The 26,945-nt window shown below is 40.6% G+C and overlaps 2 protein-coding genes across 3 annotated transcripts; one reads left to right on the top strand and one right to left on the bottom strand.

Annotated features, from left to right (window-relative positions):
• Positions 1–3,938: 3,938 nt before the first annotated feature.
• On the top strand, positions 3,939–15,965 carry rbck1 (RanBP-type and C3HC4-type zinc finger containing 1). 2 transcript variants are annotated; one of them, XM_079579297.1, is made up of 13 exons: positions 3,939–3,979; positions 4,178–4,215; positions 4,446–4,590; positions 4,659–4,755; positions 8,504–8,702; positions 8,784–8,926; positions 10,421–10,594; positions 12,328–12,488; positions 12,563–12,662; positions 12,747–12,926; positions 13,001–13,099; positions 13,186–13,329; positions 15,596–15,964. In XM_079579297.1, exons 2-13 carry the CDS (start codon positions 4,185–4,187, stop codon positions 15,674–15,676), a joined length of 1,554 nt encoding a protein of 517 aa, XP_079435423.1. In that variant the 5' UTR covers positions 3,939–3,979; positions 4,178–4,184; the 3' UTR covers positions 15,677–15,964. The 2 variants fall into 2 exon arrangements, with proteins under 2 accessions (XP_079435423.1, XP_079435424.1); XM_079579298.1 differs by having other exon boundaries at positions 3,945–4,078; positions 15,596–15,965.
• Positions 15,966–20,394: 4,429 nt separating this feature from the next.
• tbc1d20 (TBC1 domain family, member 20) lies at positions 20,395–26,881 on the bottom strand. Its single transcript, XM_079579320.1, has 8 exons — positions 26,485–26,881; positions 26,192–26,377; positions 24,066–24,146; positions 23,271–23,457; positions 22,137–22,238; positions 21,900–22,041; positions 21,615–21,793; positions 20,395–20,850 (listed from the first exon to the last, which is right to left on the bottom strand). The coding sequence occupies exons 1-8, from the start codon at positions 26,540–26,542 to the stop codon at positions 20,589–20,591; spliced, it is 1,197 nt and encodes a 398-aa protein (XP_079435446.1). The 5' UTR covers positions 26,543–26,881; the 3' UTR covers positions 20,395–20,588.
• Between the last annotated feature and the right edge of the window lie 64 nt (positions 26,882–26,945).

Below are 26,945 nucleotides of genomic sequence, written 5' to 3'. Positions count from 1 at the left end.
TCTCTAAATTGTATTGTTTGTAATGTAATGTTGTATTGTATTATTTGTAATGATTTAAATCCTTCTGTGGACCCACCACCTGCAGGAGGAGCCATAAGGGGCCGGTGCAATGTGATTTGGGCAGCTCCAACAGCTGCCCCCACGACCCGGAAATGGAAAAGTGGAAGAAAATGGATGGATGGATGGATGGATGGATGGATGGATGGATGGATGGATGGATGGATGGATTTATGTAAATGTTATTTTATGTCTTAGGGACCAGGTCTGCGAACTAGCTTTTAGCTATTGCTGGGTTGCAGGTGACATCACAGCGTTCTAAAGGCCTATACTATTATATGGAGGAAAAATTATTTTGTTTTTGAGGACATTTTTGGTCTTGTACAGAGAGATCATGGACCCACTGACTGATATTAATGATCATTTTTATAATTCATACATTTTCTTTTCAGCTACGACTTGTGGATCTGTAATGCTGTTTATAGGAAAAACTGGCTCCTGCCCCCTGTTGGGTCCGATGACATCACCATATTCTCGAACCTGCAACCCAGCAATATGGCCTATGAACATGTAACGGTTATTGTAACAATGCTTCTTGTTCTGTCCCTATCAAATAAACATATAAATAAAAAAATAAAAAACCTTGGAGCTACTTGGCGCAGATGGTAGAGAGGGTCGTCTCATGATCGGAAGGTCGGGGGTTCGAATCCCACCTCCTGAAGGTGCACACTGCCGTTGTGTCCTTGGGCAAGACACTTCACCCACATTGCCCCCAGTGTCTGCGTACATTGGTGTATGAATGGGTGAGTGGATCCTTGCTGTAAAGCGCTTTGAGTGCCTAATGTAGGTGGAAAAGCGCTATATAAGTTACCATTTACCATTTACCATGAATCAGTGCGAACAAAAGCAAGACTTATTATCATTTTTTTCAGTTCTCTGGGCCTGAGGCGGTTCATATGGCCCTAACATGTCAGAAATGAAGAGACTTGTAACAGAGCTGTCTCAGCTGTTTAAAGGTCACTGAGCGACAGGAAGCCAGTGCAGTGACCTGAGCACTGGACTATTATGGTTTGGATCCAATCAGGACCTGAGCAGTTCACTTAGAGAGGCCAGTAAGCAAGACTGTCTTGGTATTGTCTTTTTAGATGGTAAAAAGCAGCTGTTGTTTTTAATCTAATGTAGCTGTTTACATTCAGGTCTGAGTCCCTGATTGCTCCTTTCTAACTTGATTTCCAGGTTTTAGAGAGACAGTCTGATAACATTTTCTCTTTGTGTCTGTGGGCTAAAAGACAATGATTTCAGTTTCGTCTAAGTTTAGCTGGACAAAGTTGTTCCACGATTAGGGCTTTCCACCAAGGTGTTGGTTCTGGGCTGGTTCAGAGCTGGTTCTGGTGCCGGGTTGGTTCCATACTGACTTCACCAAAATGAGAGCTGTGCCTATTGTCATAGCAACACTTTGGGAAGTCAACATCAAAAATGGATAGTAACATCTTTATACTACAGCCACTTCTGGTTATAAAAAACAGAAAAATACGTTTCAGAGCAGCCGTTAATATTTTGATTTCTTCTTTCTAACTCTTGTTTTAGCTAAAGAGCATAAAGCAAAACAACAGTTTCCTCCACAGAGACTGTTTTGGCTTCTCCAGGAAGTTACAAGCACAAACTAACTAATACTGATTGTTTGTTGGAGGAGAGAGCCACGCCCCCAGCCGCTGACATCACTGGTGCTCGTTTCTTGGTCCAGCTTTTAACTGGTTCCCAACCGGCACCAGATTTTGGAACCAAGAGCCAGCGTTTTTTCAGTGGAAAACGAAAAAAACGGTTCTGAAACTGGAACTGGCCCAGAACGTGCCCTTAGTTTCACCCCATCCAAATTCCACAGTGTCGATTTATTTAAAGGGACTATACCTAATTTTGAACCTTTTAAGTCAATATGTGATGAAAAAGGTAAACCCATTTTAGTCACAGATTGACTTTTTTAGTATTTTTATTATAATCTTTTTTTTTTAATATATAAATGATTACTTTTACCCCTCCGGGAACCGCCGCCTTAACGTGGTGGAGGGGTTTGAGCGCCCGAATGATCCTGGAGCCCCTACCAGGGGCTTCGTGCCCCTGGTAGGGTCTCCCAGGGCAAACAGGTCCTAGGTGACGGGTCAGACAAAGAGCGGTTCAGAAGCTCCTTATGAGAGACCAACAGGCCCGGTCAGAACCATGAGGCCGTCCTTCTGTGGACCCACCACCTGCAGGAGGAGCCATAAGGGGCTGGTGCAATGTGATTTGGGCAGCTCCAACAGCTGCCCCCACGACCCGGCAACGGACAAGTGGAAGAAAATGGATGGATGAATGGATTACTTTTACAACACACTTTTATAGGGTAAAATAATTTTACCCGACAAAAAGAAAAAAATGTCAGGTAGGAGACTGGGGTCGGTTGTAACAGCACCTTTTCAACTACTTAGAGACCAGATATTTTTCACATGATCCTATCAGTCTGTAGCCCCTCTCCTTCTGATCTCACACAGCAAATTTCAAGTTTCGGGGGCGGAGTTGGTTGTAAACACATCAGACTACATTAAGAACAATGTTGTTGTTTTACCATTTCAAAACACATGCTTAATGCTTCATTTTAATCATTTATAGCATGTCCAGAGTGCAGAAAAGAATGAAATTGTTTTCTTTAATATTTCTTTTTTTAATTATTTCTTTTTAAGTTAAAATTCTTGTTCCAATATTTTAATGGTAGATTGTATCAACTTATATACAGCTTTTCCCCCCAAAGCACTTTACCTCAAAGAAGCACTCACCCATTCACTCTCTCATTCATTCAGCAATGAAACCAGCCCTTTTTAAATCTTAAATGTGCCCTTTGTTCACATCGAGACACAAAATACACACAGAGACACATAATGCTATGAATTTCTTAGTGTTTTGTTTGTTTGTTGTTCTTTATTAACAATGCAACTGTTACAACTGACAGACATTTTTCGTTTTGACTCCATCTCACGGCGTCTGTGTTAATATTGCAGGAATTATGTTCAGTCTGTTGCCAACACATGTGGGCATTTTGTGTAAACGTTTGAGAGTCAAAGCTCAAAAGACCAGTGCGTCACAGCAAAAAAGCAAAAAATGTTACAACTGACCCCGGTCTCCCCACATCCTTTAACCTCTTAACCCCCGCCTTAACCAAGCGCATTTTCTCCAATTCAGCTTTATCCAAATCTTAAAGTTTCTTGACTGGAGCTTACAGCCTAGGCCAATGTAGCGTCTCATTTGAAAGCTACAAAATTGATCGAAACGGATCTTTTTCCTTGCATTGTTGCCTCCACTTTTTTCTCACTTTTTTGTTGCATTTTCATTACTTTCATTACTTTTCATTTCATTACTTTTCATTGCTTTTATTGTTGCGGTCTCGTCACATTTTTGTGTCAATTGTCACTTTTTTGTCGCTTTTCATTGATTTTTTTGGGTCCCTTTTTTGTTGGTCTTCTGTTGCTTTTTTGGTTGGGTTTTCATCACATTTTTCATTATCATCATGCATTTTGTTACCTTTTCATTGCGTTGTTTTAAAAAAAATCACATTTCTGTCGCTATTTTGACACATTTACCAAAGAAGCTTTTAGATTTGGGTAAAGCCAAACTGGGGAAAATGTGCTCGGCTCAAGTGGGAGTTAAGAGGTTATGATTATGCGAAACTAAGGCAAGACGAATAACACCATCTAGTGGACTCTAGAAGAATAACTTAAAAAATAATAATAATAATAATAATAATAAACACTATTTACGCTCATGTTATGGAGTTTACAGATTTCTTTTTCTTACATCGCTTCAAGTTAAAATAAAAATCCAAACATTGATCAGGGGGCGGGGCGTTACCAAAATGTAGCAATATTTCAAAAGCGCTCTTCCTGTTTCTCCCGCTTTAGTTTCGTTTTCTGCGTGACAGCAATGACAGCAAGCTCCCGCTTTACTAAATAACCCGGTAAGTACTGTTTTAGTAACTTCTACGATCACAGCTCCCCGCGTGTTGCGCAGTGTCTTTTCTTCCGCGCGGAGGAACCGGCTGCGCCAGAAACAGCGGGTGGGTAAATAGTACTGTACTGTTCACTATTTTGACGTAAACAACTGCATTTTCTGCTCGTTTGTGTGCTGATCTAATGTAACATGTTGTTTGAAACAGGTAGAAAATGACTTCAGAGGCTGACGCTTTAAATGAAGGTGAGTTAAACTACTTTCGGTTTTATTTGCAGTGAAATTGTTGACTTGCTAGAAGTGAGACCAACACAAAACCACTGTGTTGTTGCGCATTGGAGTCCCCGCCTGTGTTGCTTATTTGAACCTAACTTTAATTCATTATTGACTTATCTCAAAGTTCTCCCATGTTATATAACGCAATCAAGCAATAAATGCGCTGACATGTCACGTGATTTCCTGTTATGTGTGTGCAGCTGAGGAGCTTTCCAAGTCCCTGAGTGACGCCCTCAGCTCTGGAGATGGTCAGGAAGCGGCCAGGCTGTCCCAAAGGCTGTCCGAGCTCAGTGTGCCAGTGACGGTCACCGTGAACAGAGACGCGTACCCCCGAGACTCCATCAAGTAATGCCATTCTGTGGGTTCCCGTGAGGGTAAAATGATGATCAAGCTAAAAAGAGGGTGTTCTGTAGGTTGAAAGTTGGAGTGGAAGATGGACAGTCAGACAACTACATTCCCGTGATACTTGAAGTTTCTACAGACATGACGATTGCACAGCTTAAAGATAAGGTAAAGCTGTTTGTAATCATGAATAACCTACTTTCCCCCCTGTGTATCAGTACAACGTGGATCACTGAGGTCAGACAGGGGCCGAATCTGGCCCTTCAGCGTTGAACCTCTGTGGCCCCCAAGATGCTTTTGAGGAATATCATATTATTACGTAAAGACGAGGATCAAATGTAAAAAGACACTGGCATTTATAGAAAGTGAAGATTGACTCTGGGCTACACATTTTGACACCATCCCACCATCAAACAAACTTGCCTAACCCTGCATTATAAGTTAAAATACTTGCAGTGCAGGACTTACTTTATCTTATTTATTGTAATATTCTTTATTCATGCCCCATAGTCTTATGGTTTAAAGTTTTTGTTGCTTATTTTTACTTACTACTACTAGTGTTAATTTTGACAACACATTTTAATTTAGTTTTAGTCTTTTGACGAAAATGTAATTCGATTTTAGTCTAGTTTTAGTCAAAAAAATATCTTCAATTTTAGTCTAGTTTTAGTCGACTAAAATTAAGACAAATTTAGTCGACTTTGCATTGATAATATTAATTATAATCATATTTAATCTGGTTCCTCTGCTTCATGGAGCTGCTCCACATGAACAAAGCTCAGAGCTGATCCTTTGGCAGTGACTTTACATGATCTGAGGCTCTTTCAGACGGTCAATAGAAGTTTGGATAATTTTAGTCTCTCCTTTTCATTTTTATTTAGTCTTATTTTAGTCGACTAAAATATCGGGACATTTTAGTCATAGTTTTAATCTCATAAAAAACTTTTTATTTAGTTTTAGTCCAATTTTAGTCGTCAAAAATATCACTTTGACTAAAATTAAGACTAAATATTTTAGTCGACGAAATAAACACTGACTACTACTTTGTGTTGTATGTTTTATGTTGCACGTCTGCACCGAGAAAAGTTCCTAGTTTGTGAACTTGTTCTCAAACGATGGCAATAAAAACTATGTATGTAGATTTATTCAGACCATAAACAAAATATAAAAACACAAACTCATACGAACTCAAAATACAACCTGCCATGATTGAGGCAGTTGTGAGCTCAATATCAAATGTGCAGCTCAATACATTTACGTCTTAGTACAAGCAATTTTGTTTAACATTTTGCACATTTTAAATTAGGCTGTCCGAAAAGGAGTGGGGGGGGGGGAAGTAAACATTTATTTAGTCCCACCCTAAAGTACTGTCAGCATCTTGTTCTGTTTACTTTTTAGGCTTCCTTCCTTCCTAATTTGAGCACTGTGATCTAAATCAAGTTGTCGTATACAGTGTGAATACTACCAATCAACATCTGGTTTACAACACAACAGCTGAACATGAAAAGTCATATATTTTCTTCAGATACATACTTACTTAGAGAATATCCATTATTTATATTGATATTTTTATATTGTATATCACTCCACTGCAGCTGTTTCCATAGCAACGATAAACAATTGAGCTGGACCTAGCTTCAGGTAAAACTGCTTAAAAAGTGAAATATTGATGCGTTCTTGGCTAAATTTCCCACTTGGAAAAATGCCTTGGAACGCCGCTTGAATTGGTAATTACAACTTGTAAACTCGGAAACCTCAAGACGGCCACGAGTTCGTATACGAGATGAAGACAGTAATGGCCCCCAGTGGAGAAGCTGCTAAACATAAAATTGTAACAAAACCACTGCATCAGTGAAGTGAACAACATTACTTTTGGTCACAGCTTTCACCATAACGTCATGTTGCATGGTTTTAATTATTTCTGGTTTGGAGAAACTTTCATAAAACGTTAGCATCGTATGAGCTAACTGTAGCTTGTACTTTGTAGCATTAGCCGGTTTGTTTACAAATGAGTTTAATCACCTGGAACGCTCTGAGGTTGTCTGAGGAAGTCAGTGGTACGCAACGTCAGGCCCGGGGGAGAAATCCGGCCCACCAGCGCGCTACCTCTGGCCCTCAAGATACATTTGAGAAATATTATTATGCCAAGAAGAGTCAATATCTGTCATACCTGTTAAAGTTCTCTAAATATGTGACAGCAGGTACAGGGAATGTTATTGGGTTGTTTTGATCTCTTAAAACCGTATCTACTATTTGTTCAATAAATAAATACAATAAATAATAATACATTTTATACATTATATGGCAAATTGCAGTTTCATTTGGGTCGCCGCTTCTCATCCTAGGGTAATAATGGTGGGCCCCGAAGCCGTACCACTTGAGAACCACAGATGTAAAACATTAGCCTTTGCAGAAAAAAATATTAAAGGGGGGTATTATGCTTTTTTCAATCACATAGCACCAGTCTATATCACACTACAATGATGACCAAACCTTCTGTTGGTCTGTAAATGCAGTAAATTAGAATAACTGCCTTGTATAAAATTGCTCTCTCAAAATGGCTGTAGTGAATGTCTTGAAATAGGCCTCTGTCTCTTTAAGAACCTCTGACCCTTTCCGACACGCCCCCTCCACACGCTGTCTGTGGCATCAGTGGGGAGGGGGTTCTGCTGAGGAGCAGTGGTTGGTTACTCGGCTGGTGACGAAAGCTCGAAGGCGTCTCCAGGAGGTGGGGGCGTTCCTAGGAGGACTCAGGCAAACCTATCCCTAAAATGGCCGCCATCACAGTTTTTACAGATTACTCAAAAATATGTGAATGTGCCAAGGCAACACTTCAGGCATGTTTTTAATGAGGGAATGACATAATAACATGATGTAAAGCTTGAAAAAGTCAATTTTGCATAATACCCCCCCTTTAACTTAAAGCTACTATGGTAAGGTTCGGCCATTGTTTTTTTGGCGATGATGAAAATCGGCCCTTCACGACACAAGCTTGCCTACCCCTGTCGTAAGTCATCACTTTCACCATAAGTTACCAGTAGCCTGGAACGCGCCATAACTCCAGCCCGGGACTTCAATAAAAAGCAAACAGGCCCCGAATGAACAGATTCAGTTTGTGGGACCACGGTATAAGCGGGATAATGCTCCGTGTTGTCCAGTTATTTCAGATAATGGACACCTCGTCGTGCATTATCCCTTACATATTAACTGCTGACACTAATTCGAGAATCACATGAATTTCAGAACAGTTACAGAAACTTACTGTCCTAGAAAGTTTTAAATAAAGTTGTTTGCAATTTACTTTTGATTATTGCCGCACTGACCTTCTTTATTGTGTTAGCCAGGGGCGGACTGGGACTGAAAAACAGCCCTGGACTCTGGCCAGCCTGGCCCAAATTAGCGTAAATGTGACACTTCCACAAATACTTATGTTAACCTCTTACCACCCGCCTTAACCGAGAGCATTTTCTCCAGTTCGGCTTTTTACCCAAATCCAAAAGCTTCTTGACTGGAGAGCAACACTGTAACGCCTCATTTGAAAGCTAAAATCTAAAAAAGTGATGGTAACTTTTTGTCACGTTGTCGCTGCATTTTTGCTTTTTCATTACTTTTTTGTGGCTTTTTGGCGTGTTTTTGTCACTTTTTTGTCACATTTTGTTGTGTTTTTGTCACTTTTTTTGTCACTTTTTTGTTGCTTTTCCAGCACATTTTAGTTTTTGGATGCTTTTCTTTTAAGCTTTTAGATTTGGGTAAAGCTCGGTTTTGCCCGGGGGTAAGGGTATGGTAAAGTGAGGGGCCAGACCGGTGGCCCTAGAGCCAGTGGCCCTTCTGTGCTCTTCCAGAATGGACATATGGCCAGTCCGCCCCTGGTGTTAGCCACCCCTTGTCCGCTCATAAACCGCTTTCTTTGTTACAGATTAGCGCTGACTTTGGCTTCCACCCGTTGCTGCAGCGATGGGTGATCGGGAAACGCCTTGCCCAGGACCACGAAAGTTTGCAGTGGCATGGGATCCGGCGGAGTGGAGACCAGGTCTTCCTCTTCATCCAGTCAGCCAGCGCGGCCCATCTCACTAAACACCAACACAAACTAGACCAGGAGCAGCAAGTCTTCGAAGGTTTGCACCACAAATTACTATTTTTATTTTTTAACATTTCCCACCGCAGCAAACACAAAAGGCCTCTTATTGATTTCACAGGCATCGTGGAAACAATGAACGCAATGCAGCTCTTGCCCCGCGGCGGTTTAGGGGGTAAAACGGCGCCGCAGACGAAACAAGCTCCCCCTGTTCTTCCCAAACCTCCACATCTCACAGCCCGACCTCTGCCCCAGAAGCCGCAGGTCAGAAAACGAGTTACTAAAAAAGACAAGAACTACTTTTGCTATTACATAGTTCATCACATCAGGCCTAACTCAAGATCAAATCAACACTTAAAGGGGCTAGATGCAAGTTGGCCATTTTGTACTCACTACTGCCACCTCAGGTCATATGTGTAACTGCAGCTTCTATATCAAGCTCGTGCATGACGGCACTTCGGACCCGAATTAACACCTTTTTGAGCGACAGTGCAGGATTTTAGAGGCAGTTGTGGTCAGAGCTCATTCTACACCTTAGGACATGGCTGGAACATGTAGGGGGAGGAAAAAACATAATTTAAAAAATGTTTAACTCCATATAGTCCCTTTTAAAGTGTCATAAATAGACCTAAAATTAACTTAATAGGTTGCGTTCACGTAGCATAACATTCTAAAGAGCCCACAGTTTAAAGCTATGGTCACAACCAGTCTATTTGATAAAAACACAGAGCAAATTGTCAGATATACAGATACAGATACAGACAGCATCTCTGGAATCGCCCATATATGGTCATTTTTGAAAACAGTTAAGGGGGAAAACAATTTTGAAAAAATGTAAATTTTCTCTAATTATTCAAAAACGACTGTAACAAATGCTGAAATATGAATATAGTTTTGTACTAAATAATGATGCAAAGACATGGGGAGGAGCAAAGTAGTTCAACGGCCCATAAATACATGAATAACGGAGAATGCTAACTTGATGCTACATGTTAGCATCGGGCTAATGCTAACGCTAGCTAGCGCTTGCTACAACTGCCGTTTTTTCACTTCTACTGAACAATCTGCTGTGAGAAAATATCCATATGGGCCCGATTTACACTTGACTTTATTTGTATGTGATAAATAAGTTCATATTCCACCAGAAAATGGCTAAAAAGAGGGAAAATTGTGTTTCTCTAAAGATTCTATTTTCCCCCTCGGCGAAGCCACGCCCCCTTCTATGACGAGATGCCGTCTATACGTTATCTATACGTTTTTTTCAGGTTTCAAGAACACTGTACGTCTTCGTGAGTCGTCTGTACGGCCAGCGTGTGTTTTTCGTACGTTTTGTATGAAACTTTATTTGTAGGTCGCACTTGAGTACTTCAAATGTGTGTCACACACCACACACGCACGATTATTGCGGCCAACGCACGTTCAGATATCTCCTACGTCCTCTATACATGTTGTGTAAGGCGTTCGTGAGTTGCACGTTCGGCGAGAGTGCATCGACTGCAAAACTCAGATGTATAAAGTTTCAGGGGTGCCATTTATTCAAAGTTTTTGCAATATGCCGAGAGGGAAGGGAAGGCGAGGAGAGAACAGGTGTCAGAGAGGGAGGAGAGAGTAAAGGGTGACAGATAGGGGTTTAGGAGATTTCTTACAAAAACTGTATTTCTCCTATAGAGTGGTATTGGCTCCTGCCCTCCACCTGACATTATGACATCATCACATTCTAAATCATTGTATGCGCCTAAAGTTTTTTTGTGCTTGTAGCTTGGCTGGGCCTGTCCACAGTGCACCTTCGTGAACAAACCCACTCGTCCCGGCTGTGAGATCTGCAGCCAGGCCAGACCGGAGGACTACGAGGTGCCCAACGTGTACGCACCAGACCCTGAGGAGGCCCGCAGGATGCAGCAGGAGGAGATGGAGATGATGCTCTATGAACAGGTAAGACTTTGTTACCGAAGGAAATTCAACTATACTGACAATAGTAGCTCATCACTACCAAGTATGGAATGAGTGAGTAATGCAATGTAAAGTGTCTTTGAGTGTCCAAAACAGCACTATAGATAAAAACGTGTATTATTATTATTAGATTTCACCTCATATTGTTTTTGATTAGTGATGGGACTCAATTATAATCTTCAATGAATCGCAATTAAGCATAATTTATTTAGGGGTTGCATTTATTATTAGAGGTATATTTTAGATGTTTTTTTGTATTTTCCTGCATATTAACTTCTATAAAATGGAGATGTGAGGCCAGTGTGCCACTTCCATTGACAATTGCAGTTTGATTTATTTTAGAGATTGATCTTTTTAACCTCTTAACCCCCACTTTAACCAAGCACATTTCTCCAGTTCCACTTGACCCAAATCTAAAAGCTTCTTCAAAATAGCGACAAAAACGAAAAATGTAAATAAGGATGAAAATGCAGCAAAACAGGCGACAAAGGAGCCACAAAAATGCAGCAATAAAGCGATGAAAGAGCAACAAAACAGATCACAAAAAGCATTTAAAAAGTGAGAAAAAATCAACCAAAAAGTCGACAAAAAAAGGGATGATTAAGCAAAACAGTTACAAAAATGAGATGAAAAAGTGATTACGCTGTGAGGAATCAGTTTTTAAAGTCAATACGGCTGTAAGCTCCGGTCAGAACTAGTAAAGGTAAAGCTGAACTGGAGAAAATGCACTCGGCTAAAGCGGGAGTTGAGCAGTTAAATAAGTCTATGTTGAATAAACTATGTGACTAAACAAGTTTGACAGTCAAATTGTTTCTGGCTTGTCGCCGTGTTTAACCCTAAGCAACGTCTCGCAGGAAAAAGGAAACTGTCTGTGCCGCTAAAGTAAAGGGTGATTGATTACGTTTAATATATTTAATGGCATTAAACCTAAATTATGTTGTTAATTAATCGTCATTAATCAAAAAAAGTCCCAGCTCTACTTTTATCATATGCCTCATTGCTGCAGGTGTATATTTAAAGGCACAGGCCACAGTTCTTCCATCCTGAGATATGTTCTTACCTGAGCTTAGACGAGTTGTGGTAGCTTCCAACATCACCCTCGTTTGGAGCTATAGGAATATACTGGGAGAGGCTAAATGCTAGCAACATCTTTGGTCTTTTGGCATGACTGAGGGCACACAGTTCTTCCATACTGTGATATGTTCTTACCTGAGCTTAGACGAGTTGATACGTACCTGCCTGGTCTTTGTGCGTGCCCGTGGAAGAGCGTGGTAGCTTCCAACGTCACCCCCGTTTGGAGCTATAGGAATACATTGGGAGAGGCCAAATGCTAACAACATTTGTGGTCGTTTTGCATGACTGAGGGCACACACAAAGACCAGACAGGTACACATCAACTCGTCTAGGCTCAGGTAAGAACATATCTCAGTATGGAAAAACGGCGGCCTGTTCCTTTTAAAAGTTTAAACATTAACATGACAATAATAAAAAAAAGAGGCATGAAAAGGATGTTCATAGCATTGGGCTTTTCCCTTGCTTTTGTTTAGTAGTCACTCTCAGTTACCAAACCAGACCTGCCTTAAAGCCACATAGAGTATCTATTAGTCACACTTGCCAAAAATATAGTAACTATTATAACAGAGCTACAGCAACTGAACAGTGACTTTTTACACCAAAGGCAGTTAAATTACTTATTTTTTTAAAATGTTTTTAAGGCTCAGCAGGAAGAAAGAGACAGAAACTTCCACTACCTTTTAGAAACGGACAACATAGAACTTATTCCTAACCAAGAAGAAGTGGACTGCCCCATTTGCTTTTGCCCTCTGACTCCATCGGAGGGCGTTGTTCTCCGAGAATGTTTGCACACGTTTTGCAGGTCAGAATATCAAAGCTTAACAAGTTTTTGTGTTTTGAATCGCAGCAGCAGTAAACGTCTCTGTCGTGCTTTAGGGATTGTCTCAAAGGAACCATCGTGAACAGTCAGGATGCGGAGGTGGCCTGTGCCGACACGACGTGTGACAGCAAACTACTGGACAGAGAGATCAAAGCAGTGAGTACAGCACTGACTTATCAAGAGAGATTGTTGCACTGTTTAGTCAAAAAAAAAAAACTGATGCTGAATGATTTTCTGTAGCTTCTCACTGAAGAGGAGCACCAGCGCTTCCTGGAGTTGCGTCTGAGTATTGCAGAGAGCCGCGCTGAACACAGCTTCCACTGCCAAACGCCCAACTGTCCCGGATGGTGCATTTACGAAGATGAAGTGAATGAATTTCCCTGTGACATTTGTAAAGAGACTAACTGCATCCTCTGCCGGGTACTGCTTGTTATTCTTATATCATGTGACGCAGCAAGTCAGCGTTATGTAATCGGTGAATCATATGCTTTTAGGCGATTCACAATGGCATGAATTGTAAAGACTATCAAGAGGATCTCCGAATCCGAGCAGAGAACGACCAGGCGGCTCAGAAAACCAAGCAAATGCTGGAAGTAGGTTCATTAGGTTCAAGGTTTCTTTTTCTTTTTCTTTTTTTTTACTTATGAAGAATTGCTCCTAACAAAATGATATCTTACAGAATATGCTGAAAAATGGAGAAGCCATGAAATGCCCTCGATGCGACATTGTAGTTCAGAAGAAAGACGGCTGTGATTGGATCTGCTGTGTGATGTGCAAGACAGAAATCTGCTGGGTGACCAAGCAAGCGCGCTGGGGACCAAATGTAAACACTGCAGTTCACTTGTATAAGCGCTTCTTCTTCTCTTGTGGCTTTACTGTCTGGAGACATCATGGCACATCAGCTGAATGCATTTTGATTTGGAATAGGTGTTAAAGGGATATTTCAGGATTTTTTACATAGGGCCTCATTTCATAGTTTTCCAGAGTGTTGTTGATTTCTGGAGATAATTTTTTTTTTTTTAATCATGCAGTCTTTTATTTGAAGAGTTTAGTGGTGCTATGCTAGTGCTAGGCTAGCGCATGTCTGGTAACTAGTAGCCTGCATTACAAACCTCTTCAAAATCATGGGGTCGTCCTCCAAACGTTGCCATATCTGATTTTGTAGAAAGCTCCTTTGTGAATTCCAGGTAACCGCAGGTAAACAAACTGCTGTAGATCTGGTTACCAGCAGATCACTCCGCCACTGCGTAGCTTACAACCAGGAAGCTGATGCTGCTCAAATATAAGTCCTTTTAAATAAATGGTTATATTTCAAACATTATTCAGTCAACACAGACCTTTATATCAGTGGTGTGGTGTTATACTGTAAGTGATTTGCCTCAGGTGCACTTTGCTTGGGTCAGACTGTTTTTAATGCAGGCTACTATTTACCATAGACATGCACTAGCATAGCAACACTAAAGTCTTCAAATATAAGGACTGCAATCAACAACACTCTGGATAACTGGGAAATGAGACCCTATGTCAAAAATCCTGAAACATCCCTTTAATGTTTACTTGATTGTCATGATGGAGAAGATTGTTCTCAGCACCGCTGGGGAGACTGCTCATCTTCACATATTGAGCTTGGTTCATGGCATAGACTGTATATATAAATGGACAGCTTCTCCTCACTCCTCCCCGTTTACCATAATGACTACGCTCGTGGGGGAAATCATGGCGGATCTACAGAATCCCCCTCCCCAGCTCTGACGAAGCATGTTCCTAAAAAGGGCATAAGGGCGGGATCTTCACTGTGGACTCCGCCCTTGTGTGACGTGTAGCTCGCGCTGCTCCAATGCTAACAGTCCGACCCTCATTAAGTACGAGATTTCAAAAATTCTTCTTACGAAAACCAGCCTGGTCCCCTTAATTGTAACTAACCCAGCGTTGTCACAGGAGGAATATCTAGCTCTCGATAGTTCCAAAAAAATTGGGACCAGGCTTTGAACAATCGTATATATTGTACACTGCAAAAAGTACCCTACTAAAAACAAGGGGGAAAAAAAATCTAAAAATGAGACAATTTGTCTTGTTTTAAGGAAAAAATTCTGCCAATGGGGTAAGCATTTTTTTCTTGCTAAGAATTCTTATTTCTAGAATATTTTTCTTATCATAAAACAAGAAGAAAACACTAAATTTAAGCAAATAAATAACTAGAATTAAGCAAAATGTTGTCCTCAGAAAATGGAATAATTTAAGGAAAACGTGAAAAATTGTGGGGTATTTTACTTAAATGTTGCTTGATTAAAGTAAAATGTTCTAAATTACACACATTTTTGAGCAAAATGTTCTTAATAAATACTAATATTTAAGGAAAATATTGCCCACGCCCGGGGACCCATCTCCATGATGTGGAGCCAGGCTGATGGTCAGAATCACCTGGCTGGAGGACCACCTATTGTACATGTTTTTAGTGAATTTATCTGAACAAGAAATGGCTAGATTTTATTTCCTAAAATAAGATTTTTTTTCTCAAGAAAACTTTGCTGGACAAGACATTATTACTTTTTAGGGAAAAAAATAAGAACTTATTTCTTAAAGTAAGAATTTTTTTACTTGCTTAGAATCCACTTTTTGCAGTGTAACGCCTCTTTTGCAGCAGTGTTCAAGGAGTCGGCATATCTAGTGAAATTGGTTGGGATTAAGTAAACAGGTGGTGGACATGATGAGGAATAGCAATCCAGTGAGAGTCTTAAAGTTGTTTTTAACGTGTCTAAAGTCCAATGCTTTTCACTGGGGGCCTAACGGAGATATGGAGGTGCTACAGCAATGGCGGCCCCCAGTGTCGTTGTCAAAAAGCAGGGCAGCCAGCGGCCATTGGTTCATGGTCAAGAGAATTTAGCTGTTGCATTCGCCTATTGTGCATGTTTTGTCTATGTAAATCCTCCCAGACACAAGGACAATTTGCAAATTCCACACAAAAAAGACCCTGCAATCGAACCTAGGACCTAGAATAATACGTCTGAATTAAATTTTACAATCTTATTCTATTTAAATCAAGGCACTTCTTTGTTGAGGCATTAACAAACTTTTTTTTGTCTTTACAGGGCCGCGGTGACACATCCGGTGGTTGCAAATGCAGAGTCAACCAGATGCCCTGCCACCCCAACTGTCAGAACTGCCACTGACGCACTCACTAACAAATTCACCTACAGCTTTAAGTCAATGCACTGAATGAATGTTTTGTTATGATGTCAGTGCTGTGCGGAGACATCAGTGTTGCTAAGAATCTCCATAATGTTTAGAACAATAAGCTGCACAGGTGTAAACAGGGCTATTACCGTTGGAAGTGCAATTTGAAAAGATACACCTACTGCAGTGTACTTTATTTAGAGCATTAACTAAGGCATCGTCTAAATGCCTTAACTTCACTTCCAGACAATTAACACAAAATGGTGAAGGATATTTTTCAGTGTTTCAAGTATTTACAAGGAAATGTTGGAATTAAAATATTGCGTTTATAAAATGTTATAATTGCTACCTAAATAAACCTATATTTTAGAATCTTTTTTTTTTTTTTTTAATATGTTGTTTACTTTGACCATTAATTTACAACTAGCTTGGACATTAGAGGGAAAAAGTGTTGAAGATGGTAGGAATGGCTAACATAATTCAAAGGTGGGAAACATTATCGTCAGCTCGTTATGTGCGGAAGGGAGTGTTGGGGAGTGTTGGGGAGTTAGCCGGAGCGCTGAGCTTGTTATCTTAACCCAAAACAAAGGCCTCATTCTGCCATCCTTATAACCTTGGCCGCTTCGACTTTACAGAAGAACAGGCGCACCGCACTGCGTCAGTAAACCAGCTGTGTGACCCGACAGAGGTGGTACTGGCTTTGTAGTGGTCGATCCAAAAGAGGACAGTAATGGAGGAAAAGATCATTTGATAGGTTACATTTTAACATAAGAGTTGCACATAAAATAACGTATAGAATCAAATATCCAATAACATGCGAATGGTTTGTTTACTATGAAGAAGAAGACCTTTATTTATATAGCGCCTTTCACAAAGCACTTTACATCAGCTTCAGTTTCAGTTTCCCCTAGGGGAGTATGACAGAAGGGCTGTCACGACTGCACACGTCTGCGCCAATGGTCCCCCTGACCATCATCATACATTCACTCACATAATTCATCCTGGCCTATTGTACATGTTTTTAGTGGTAGGGGAAACCGGAGTACCCGGAAGAAACCTATGCAGACATGGGGAGGACATGCAAACTCCACACAGTTACAGGTACAGGTGGGAATCGAACCCTGGACCTTCTAGCTGTGAACCTGTGAATGGTGAGGCTACGGTGTCGCCTCACCATTCTGGTCATGGTCATGTCTTCATTTCTTGAGACTTTGGACAAAAAGGTGGCACTCATGATTTAGAATGTGATGATGTCATAATGTCAAATGGAGGGCTGGGCCAATACAACTCTATGGGAGAAATGCAGTTTTTGGAAGAAATCTCCAAAACGAAAATTGACAAATGTTTTTCCTCATTAGTATTTGATCGTGATTGGATTCACAAACCTGTGATATTATTTTTATGTCTAAAAGTCCTTTCTATTGGACAACATCAGTCATGTTTTCGCATATTGTCACCACTTTTTAAAGTTTTTCGAAGAAAATAATTGGACATTAGCTCATATGTGCTGACGGAGGAAACAGTGAACTTTGTGACAGTTTGTGTTTCCTGTGGATTCCTCCAGTAATGACTGAGATATGAGCCAAAAAACAAAGACATAAAAGTATGCATTTGGTCAGTTACCATAGTTACCGTCAGTTGCTCCACCTCAATTTTAAATCTAAATCAAAATCTTATTCTGATACTGTATTAATCTCTGTAGAGAAATTAGTTCTCTGCATTTGACCCATCCTCAGTATCGCATGGGGCGACCTGTAGGAGCAGTGAGCTGCCAGCATTGGCCGGCGCTCGGGCTAAACTATGGGCTCTTTACTCGTTGGGCAAAAAGTTGCACAATTTCGTTTTTTTTTTTACTCTCAATTGAAGTTTTCTTCTTCTATTGAGATATAAACTGCCCATTATAACTTTAAAAAAATGCAAAATGACATTAAACATTTTGAAACTGGTTTATTTGCTAATATTTTGTTACAAGTTTACATTTGTAGGACAAATTTATATTAACAAAATAAAAGGCAGATACAATGTTTAGTGCATTTAAACAATAAAAGCCTTGAGTGCAGATGCATGACCTTGAGTAAACATAACTTGGCTACTATTTACAACATAAACCAGTTAAAACATAAACCAGTGTGAGACTAAGGCCGTACAAGTAAATGTAGCAACAACAAAAACTCCAGCATCAATTACCCGGATGAAACAAACATGTTTATATAAAAGTGCACTGTATCTACTGTATTTGCCATAATTGGGGCCATTATATTGTAATTTGGGACATACAAAAATACAACATTTGCGCAAGTGCTCAGTCATCCAGAGGTTTTCCATCGCAGTAAAGGCTTTCAAAGTCGCCAACAGGACCGGGTTCTTCAAAGTGAGGATGTTTCGTGTCTCTTCTCAGAGGCTTCTTCTCCCTTGAGGGGCAATACCCAGGGACAGGGTAATTAGGTAACTATGGCCTTAACTAAACAGAGGCGTTGTCTGCGGTTGTCCTGTTCAAACACCAGTGCTGCTGCAAAATCAGGTGAGCAGTTTGGAAGAGAGACAAACTATCCTCAACTTAAACGACCTAGTTCAGCTGACTTTGAGTGACTTTAGTTAGAGATAAAAATACAACATTTTACAAGTTCTGACCGGGCGACTTTTTTTCAAGTAGATATTGGACGCAACATGATTCAGCAAATGACAGATTTTGACAATATGAGATACAAGCACCAATAAATAATATCAATATTTCAATGAGGCGACTCAATGTGGGCGTGTGTGAAAGCTAGTTTACAATTTGAAATGCTTGAATAAGGTCTGAATCCTTTGAAACCTAAGTCATTAATATGTGGCAGCTGTAAACAAGATGAGTGCAGAGGTGGTGCTTTGAAATGGTAGCTGTTGTGGCTTGAGTGAAATACTAAACATGTGGCAATAAGTGTAAAAATACACCCATAAAATACTGAAGTGAGTAATGTGTTGCAGTAAAGTTTCCAGTTTTAAAGGAACAGGCCACCGTTTTTCCATACTGAGATATGTTCGTACATGAGCTATGACGAGTTGATGCGTACCTGTCTGGTCTTTGTGCGTGCCCTCAGTCACGCAAAACGACCAAAGCTGTTGTTGCATTTGGCTTCTCCCAGTATATTCCCATAGCTCCAAACGGGGGTGAAGTTGGAAGCGACCACACTCTTCCACGGGCACAAAGACCAGACAGGTACGTATCAACTCGTCTAAGCTCAGGTAAAAACATATCTCAGTATGTTAAAACGGTGGCCTGTTCCTTTAATATCATGAAACAGAGGCACATTTAAGGAATTGGAAAATTCTCAGCTCAATATTATACAGTACGGGAAATATTCCCCTTTAATTGTAGCTGCAAAGAGCTGTGTGTTTTGCATATTTCTCACGCCAGACTTGAGTAAAGATGGAGCTTTAAAACAACATGAACAGCATACTTTTAATATCCTTAAAGGTGACTGTGTGCCATGACCAAATAAAATAAAATGACATCAGTAAATGTCAAAACGGACAAGAAAAGAAATCCCACAATCCTCCATTTGGTCACTAATTAGGACATAAAAACATAGAGCGTTCATACTTGCCTTCGAAAAATGGCAGCAAATTCAAGTCTAAGCCTTCAGCGTAAATCTCTATATGCATCTGTTTTCACCTTATAAATAAACTTTAAAAATCCTACATACAGTCCGTTATACTTTACGCATAGGATGGAGTCTTTCGGTATAATCCACTCTCCTAAATGCCGGGATCCTCAGGCGTCCTATGAGAGGGAGAGCTTTCAGTGTTCAGTCACACAAAGCTGTCAGCAGATCAGTAGCTCAGAAGAAGGCGGATGAGGAATCAGATTTGTACCAAAATACAAAGTTAAACATTGTGTGAAATAAATACCAACTTAATAATGACTAACTTTTGCATGCTTAAACTTGAATGAAGAGTGCATGAAGGCCAATTGACTCTGTGCATAACTTCAAATCATAACAAGTGACTTCCCGTTTCAATCCAGCACACCAAAATAAAAGCACACAGCTCGTCTTATTGATTAGTTCGGAAGGTACTTGCAACATTATATAAAATATGCCAAATATAATTAAATACACACATTTTAAGTGTTTTGTCTGTTAATAGTTAGGCAAAAAGAAAGTTGAACTATAGAACTGCTAAACTAATGAATAAGATAGATACAGACGGCATCTCGTCATAGAAGGGGGCGTGGTTTCGCCTTTTTGCCATTTTCCAGTGGAATATCAATTTATTTATCACACACAAATAAAGTAAAGTGTAAATCGGGCCCATATGGATATTTTCTCACAGCAGATTGTTCAGTAGAAGTGAAAAAACGGCAGTTGTAGCTAGCGCGAGCTAACCGTTAGTATTAGCCCGATGCTAACATGTAGCATCAAGTTAGCATTCTCCGTTATTCATGTATTTATGGGATGTTGAACCACTTTGCTCCTCCCCATGTCTTTGTATCATTATTTAGTAGAAACTATGTTCATATTTCAGCGTTTGTTACAGTAGTTTTTAAATAATTAGAGAAAATATACATTTTTTCAAAATTGTTTTCCCCCTTAACTGTTTTTAAAAATGACCATATATGGGCGATTCCAGAGATGCCGTCTGTATCTATGGTGCTTTTATTTTGGTGTGCTGGATCGAAACAGGAAGTCACTTCTTGGGCGACGTTGTTATGATTTGAAGTTCTGCACAGAGTCAATTATTAGTAGACAGGTTTAGAAGATAAAAATGTCATCTGTGTTAAGTTTATTATCCCTGTACGAAAATGCATCCCCTGCATATTCATCTCAGAAACGTCCGTTGCCTTTGCTTTGCGTAACACAGCCTTAATAAACACATTTTGACACAAATCTGATTCCATTCAGCGGTAAGCTTCACGAGTGGAGCAGATCAAGGAAACAGGTCGAGTTTGGGGGCCCACTCCAGAGCGGTGTTGACCAGCGTGAGAGCCGCGGCCCCGAGAGCCACGGTCAGTCCCATGACGGCCAACCGGACGAACCGCCGCGCCGCTGAGGGCTGAGCCACCGCCACCACCGCGGAGGAGGCGGGGCTTTCTACAGGCCCCGACTTCTGCCTGCGCCGCCGACGGAGAACAGAGTCCGGTCTCTGAGTGGAAGCCAGCTCAAAGTCTTTAAAAGTGGTGGTAGCCATGCTTAAGACAGAAAAGAGAGAAAGGTGTGTGTTATTAAAAGAGTGATGAGGTGAGGATAAGATAAAATGTGAGTTCTGTTTGTGTGGAGTAATGAGGCGAATGTGAAAGCAGAGTAAAACTGCACAGCGCAAATGATTAATGAAATGTGTGCGAGGGAACAAAGAGCTGACTTTTCCTGTCTTAAAAGAAACTCAATTTTCCGAAACAACCATTTTTTATCCATTTAAACAAATATTATAAGTAGCTGTTGCATTTTGGCGACAGCTTTTTAAAGATGTTCAATATTAATTAGATGCAAGTGCACGTTTTTTGTCAAGAAGGCAAAACAAGACAAGGCCTGTTTATTTATACTGCGCATTTCGTACACAAGGCAACTCAATAATGCGCTTTACAGAATAAATAGAATTGAGCTTTTATTCGATAAATAAAAAAATCTTACTAAATTGTGATTCCTCTTGTAATATTTTGAGATTTAGAGATCATAAGAACTGTGAAATATGAATAACTCCATTCTTTACAAAATGGCCCTGGCAATGTTACCTGATATTGTGCCTGCAATGCCACAAACAGCTTATATTGCAATGAATCAAAACATTTTCTTTCCTTGTCATTGTGATTTTGGTAAGTCCTGAATTAGGCATTGGGCATTCCCTTGACTGGTTCCACTTGTTTTGTTCATGAGATGAAAATAATAGCCTTGCATTTCATTGTGTTGACTTGTACCAATATGTTCTAATGTGCCTTGAAACAGTAAAATGCTTTACCTGTCATGGGAGGCGGCCTCTTTGGCCAGTTCAGAAGGTGGGAACTGGACAAAGAGGTCTCCAGCTTGACTGATGAGAGTTTCATACGGCAGGTCCTGGGGAATCTGAGACAGCAGGTGATGAACCATGGCCATGTCGCACTCGCACTCCAGCACCTCCTCTTCTCTGTACAGAACTATCTGAACAAGGACAAGGCGAGGCACATTAAGTTTACTTAAAAGGCAAATTTCATGCAAATAATATAATAAAGAAGAGCACGTAAATCATCACTGAGCAATTACTTACTACAGCAGCAAAATAGATGGGCATCAATGGATGGCATGCAAGAAAGAAGTCGTATAACCGCACGACGTGTCTGAAGTCTGACAGAACATGACCGAACCAAGTGATCAGCCAACTCAGAGCAAAGACTGTGCCGACCTCTGACCTACAAACAATAAACCATTATATGAAATACTTCCTCATTTACAAAGTTTAAATTGGCAGAGCAATAACTTTTAAACAAATTGAAAGTACACTTACTGTTGCATAAAGTCGTGAACCTCAGGGTTGACCCGGTCAATGATCGGCATCAAATAATTAAGAATGTGTTTTGTATTGTCCATTGTTGGGTCCATGAAGTCCCTGAAGGGAACAAAATATATTCAAGGATGAATGATCAAGGAAACATGTATGTATGTTTTAGATAATAGTTGCAATTGGATTTTGTTTTTTTATTCTGGATAATTTGACATTAAATTCACACAGAGACAAGTGAAAAGTGAACTAAAGCTAAACTAGAACATGTTAAAGACATGCAAAACAATGAGATTAAGACCCAACGAAGACTGGATCCAACTAAAGGATTTCTGTGGTAAAACTCAAAAACAAATATACCAGCGATACCAAAATGTGCTCATAACGATCAGCTGGACACATAATTGCTACAATTATTTGCACCTTCATCTCCATCACAGTAAAATGCGCCTGTGTGTGCCCTCCTCTGTGCAGTATACACGTGATTTTACTGTCAGGCAAAAACATGTTTAGGGCACGAGTTTGCCAGAAATATGAGTTAAATTAATTGTAACTTTCAAAGTATTCACTATCTCCTATTTCTCCTGTTCACGTCTCTCCCGATCCCAGAAGCATGCGCACAAACACACACAAAAACACAAACACACACGCACAAACGCACACACATGAGGGAAAGACAGAAAGAGAGAGGAGGAGGAGAAGTGCGTATATGAGCTTGTCCTGAGACTTACGTGAGCGCTTGTGAGGAGGATAATTTTAGCCTTTAACCACATTTGCAACATGGTTTTCTTCGTGCTACTGTTAGCCACAGAAAGTTAGCTAGCGAGCTAGGCGATGCTACAACTTGCTGGAGTTCATCCAAGACGCAAATGAGCCCTTTCCTCGCAAATATGAGCGACAAAAGCAACATACTTCATTCATCATTAGATTCTTTAAGCGCCTGAAGCCTCCACAGTCATGTTTATGCTGCTTTGAGTGACTCTGAGCGCAGCATCTCCGCCTGGTTCTGAATCAGCTGCGCATGCAAATGATCTCATCCACTGCGGTATGAAAGTTTACACCGGAGTCCAAGAACTACACCGGTGTTACCGTGCACTATATGATATGGACCGACCCTACTATTTAGACACAGCCACCTACCTGAGGTGATGAGTGGACAGCTTCTCCACCAAAGCGGTCGCTCGCTGCTCTCCAACGACTAACAAAAAAGTGACCACTATGTCATGGTATCCTTGGTAGTAGTGCAGTTGAGGGTTTCGTTTCAGAACTCGGAGGATAATGTCAATCAGCTCTTCCTGCAATCCCTCTCTCTGCTCATCTGGCATACCTGCAGGGAGAAAGGCAGTTAGAACAGGTTTTGTCATTAAAAAACACTAATAGATAGATATAGAGATATAGGGAGATAGAGAGATAGAGAGATAGAGAGATAGAGAGATAGAGAGATAGACAGACAGAAAGACCATCTAGTATTTGCACACAACATCAATCATCAGTGTTTCACTAAATCTGTCTTTTATGGTACACACTGAACCCTTTACAAAACAACTTTATGGTTCAAACATTCGAATGCAATGACTACACACCACATAATATCCTTGTGTCAGGACTCAGGAAGTATAAATATAATGTTATTACCAGTACTGATGATGAGCAAGGAGCAGTAGCAAAGAGATAAACTATAGGAACCATGAGAAAGCACCTCTATCACAACCTTATGTTAACGAGACGCAGGTACAAAGACAGGACAATGATTTATGGTTCATAAAACTCTCTCAGCAAACTTTCTGACCCAGTTTCACAAAGCTCCAACAACTCAGTGACTCATTCATAGCTGGGAACAGTCGAGGGCGGAGCTTGTTGTCGTAAATAAAAAGATAAACACGCCAACCGAAAACCTTACCTAAATACTTAAAATGTAATTTAAGACTGACTCACCGGGTGGAAACCTCCGGAGTGAGCGCTGTACATCCAGTAACACCTGGTTGTAATCCTTGTTGTTCTCTCGATCCACAGTTTCTAGGGAAAAGGTGTTCCCATTAGACATATATTTAGCTGGGAGAAGTTGCACCTGCTCACACTCAGCATTTTTATACAGCCTAGCAACAGCATACAGTACATGTCTGACATGGATGCAGCATTTGAAATTTACATATAATGTTTGAATTTGTTTTTTAATCATTAGTCATTGAAATTGTTGTTGACAAAAACGGAGGGAACTTCGAAGCAAATGTCCAAACTTGTCCCAACTTGTTCCCCTGATGCTGAGTGTGTAGCCTGGTCAGCCACCCACAGCCACCCACTCCAACTTTCTGTCTATCTTTACAAAGAAAAGCAAAAAGCATGTCTGCTTGGCCAGCCTAAGGATGTTAAAAGTTCAAAACTATTCGACTGAAAACTGATAAACGAAACTCTTTGACCTGGAATTTGGATGTTGTCCAGTTTCCTCCTTTTTGTTAATATTTATTCAGGTTTATGAGTCCGCGATCGTATTTGGAAGTTTAGTCACTGTTAGTCTTTCTTTATTATTAGTCGGGTGTCTGTGTAAGCTCTCAGTCGTACAGGAGTTGTCCATCTTCAATGAAGGTATTCGAGTCGTCGTCTGTACTCAGTGGTTGGAGTCTCGAACGTTTCGCCTCTCATCCAAAAGGCTTCGTCAGCGAACTGGGTTCTGTTCTGCCAACTAAGTTCTGTTCAGCTCGCAGTAGGGGGTTCATTATTAATTGATCAGTTGAATAAATCACAATCAGGGGCTTAATTGATAACAAACTAAAATTAATTGTTATGCTATTTTGAAAGGAGATACATTGCAATTGAAACACAATTTTGGCTTTCATCCTCCTAACCCCACCTTAACCGAGTACATTTTCTCCAGTTCAGCTTTACCCAAATTAGGGCTGCAACTAACGATTATTTGATAATCGATTAATCTACCGATTATTTTCATGATTAATCGTTTTATCGGTTGGCTGTGATGTGAATGGTGTTTGAAAAGGGTATTTTTTCCTTTTTTTTTTCCTTCACATAATGCTAAAGTGGCATCGCTTGAGGACATGTTCATGGAGTAAACTTAAAGTGAATGTTTGTTGGAGGCTCTTGGCCCTAATTCTGCTCCTGACTGGATGAGACACCAATGGATATTTATGAAATGTTCAATGTACAAAACACTACAGACCCTAACTTTAAAAACAAAGTAGGCCAGGGGTAGGCAAGTTTTCTTGGCGGAGGGCCGATTTTCTTTATTGTAAATAGACCGAGGGCTGAAGCCGCTGATTATTAGCCCAAAGTAAAGCACAACACTGGAAAAATTACTATCTTAAATGAGATAAATTACTTAAAATTGAAATGACTTAAAATTCAGATACAGTGCACTTCCTTCAAATGCCAGTGTTGTACATAATATATGACCTAATTGGGTGTATTGACAGTATTTCTACCTTTTTTTCCCTTCCATTTAGCTCCAATAATGTTAAAAGAACTCTCTGATTTGTGTGATAATGTTTCTCAAAATCATCTTGAGGGCCAGAGGTTCTGTGCTGAAGTGTCGGATTTGGCCCCCGGGCCTGACGTTGCCTACCCCTGAAGAAGGCTTTCATAAAAAATACACAATTTTCATGTCATTTTTGCTCTATTTGACTTTGTGCTAACTAGACAACAATTAATCGATGACGTAAATAGTTGTCGACTATTTCAATAATCGATTAATCGCTCAGCCCTAACCCAAATACACAAGGTCAAAGCCTACAAGCCAGTATAACGCCACATTTGAAAGCTAAGACCTACAAAACTCGTCTAAATGGAGCATTTTCCTTGCTTTGTTGCTGCTTGGTCATCACCTTTTGGACATATTTTCACATCGCTTTTTTGTTAGTTTTTTGTCACATTTTTGTTGCTCTTTTTTGGCTTCTTTGTCAGTTCTCCGTCACTTTTTCATCGCTCTCTATTGCTATTTTGACACTTTTTTTCCCCACAAGAAGCTTTTAGATTTGGGTAAAGCCAAACTTAATGTGCTCGGTTCAGGTGGGGGTCAAGAGGTTAAAGGTATACATGTAACGGGGTTGTACCTGGCTCCTGCTCCAGCACTTGAGGCGGCACGTTGAGCAGCCGAGGCCAGACTTGACAGCGGATCTCGTCGGTCAGCAGTCCCCCCTCGCTGATGGCCATCCTCCTCAGCGCCGCTACATCCACGGGACTGGCATCCAGAGCCTGTGTGATGTCCGCAATCTTCCTCTTCCGCTTGCTATCATAATCTGACGCAAAATTACCAGAGTGGATTACGCTTGCAGACCGATTGACAAAACGGTATTAGCTAGTTACTGATATTGAAATGACATGGATGCGTTGTTGAACCACGTACCACCGCACTGCTTTCCGTTCCCGGGCGAAGAGGGACCAGCACTTCTCGGCTTCATCATTTTCCCACCTCTTTCTCCACGCTCACACACACAGAAACCCCCTTGCCATGGCTCTCTGACAACCTCAATTTACCCGGTTAGGAGCGACAAGCTGTCTAATTAGCAACGTTAGCAAAGCAACCACAGAAAGACACAGCCCCGTAGCCTGACAGCGGGTTAAATCTACATGTTTGTCATTTAAATATGGCGGCCATCACAAATAAATCTCCTCTACCAGATGTGTGTCGCGTCAACCTTTGCTGGACGTGGTAAAAGGGGAATAAAAGGAGAAAATGCTACATGTTTACATTGATTTAAGCTACCAATGGAAACTACACGGTTGCTAGCCACAGCTCAGAAGGCTAAATGATGACGTATGACGCAGGGGGAGGAGTCAACGTAACGTCATGCTGCGTTGAAAGGT

This window comes from Gobius niger (genome assembly GCF_951799975.1).
Source record: "Gobius niger genome assembly, chromosome: 20".
In the NCBI taxonomy this organism is placed as follows: Eukaryota; Metazoa; Chordata; class Actinopteri; order Gobiiformes; family Gobiidae; genus Gobius; species Gobius niger.
Note: the sequence above shows the minus strand (reverse complement) of the source record. Positions and strands in the feature narration are given on the sequence as shown.

Coding starts and splice junctions, on each gene's coding strand:
- rbck1 (XM_079579298.1), top strand. CDS start 4,185: ATGACTTCAGAGGCTGACGCTTTAAATGAAG. Junction 8,927..10,420: donor CTCTGCCCCAGAAGCCGCAG/GTCAGAAAACGA, acceptor TTGTGCTTGTAG/CTTGGCTGGGCCTGTCCACA. Junction 12,489..12,562: donor TGTTTGCACACGTTTTGCAG/GTCAGAATATCA, acceptor GTCGTGCTTTAG/GGATTGTCTCAAAGGAACCA.
- tbc1d20 (XM_079579320.1), bottom strand. CDS start 26,542: ATGATGAAGCCGAGAAGTGCTGGTCCCTCTTCGCCCGGGAACGGAAAG. Junction 24,147..26,191: donor AGTGCTGGAGCAGGAGCCAG/GTACAACCCCGT, acceptor CCTTTTCCCTAG/AAACTGTGGATCGAGAGAAC. Junction 22,239..23,270: donor CTGTCCACTCATCACCTCAG/GTAGGTGGCTGT, acceptor TGTTCCCTTCAG/GGACTTCATGGACCCAACAA.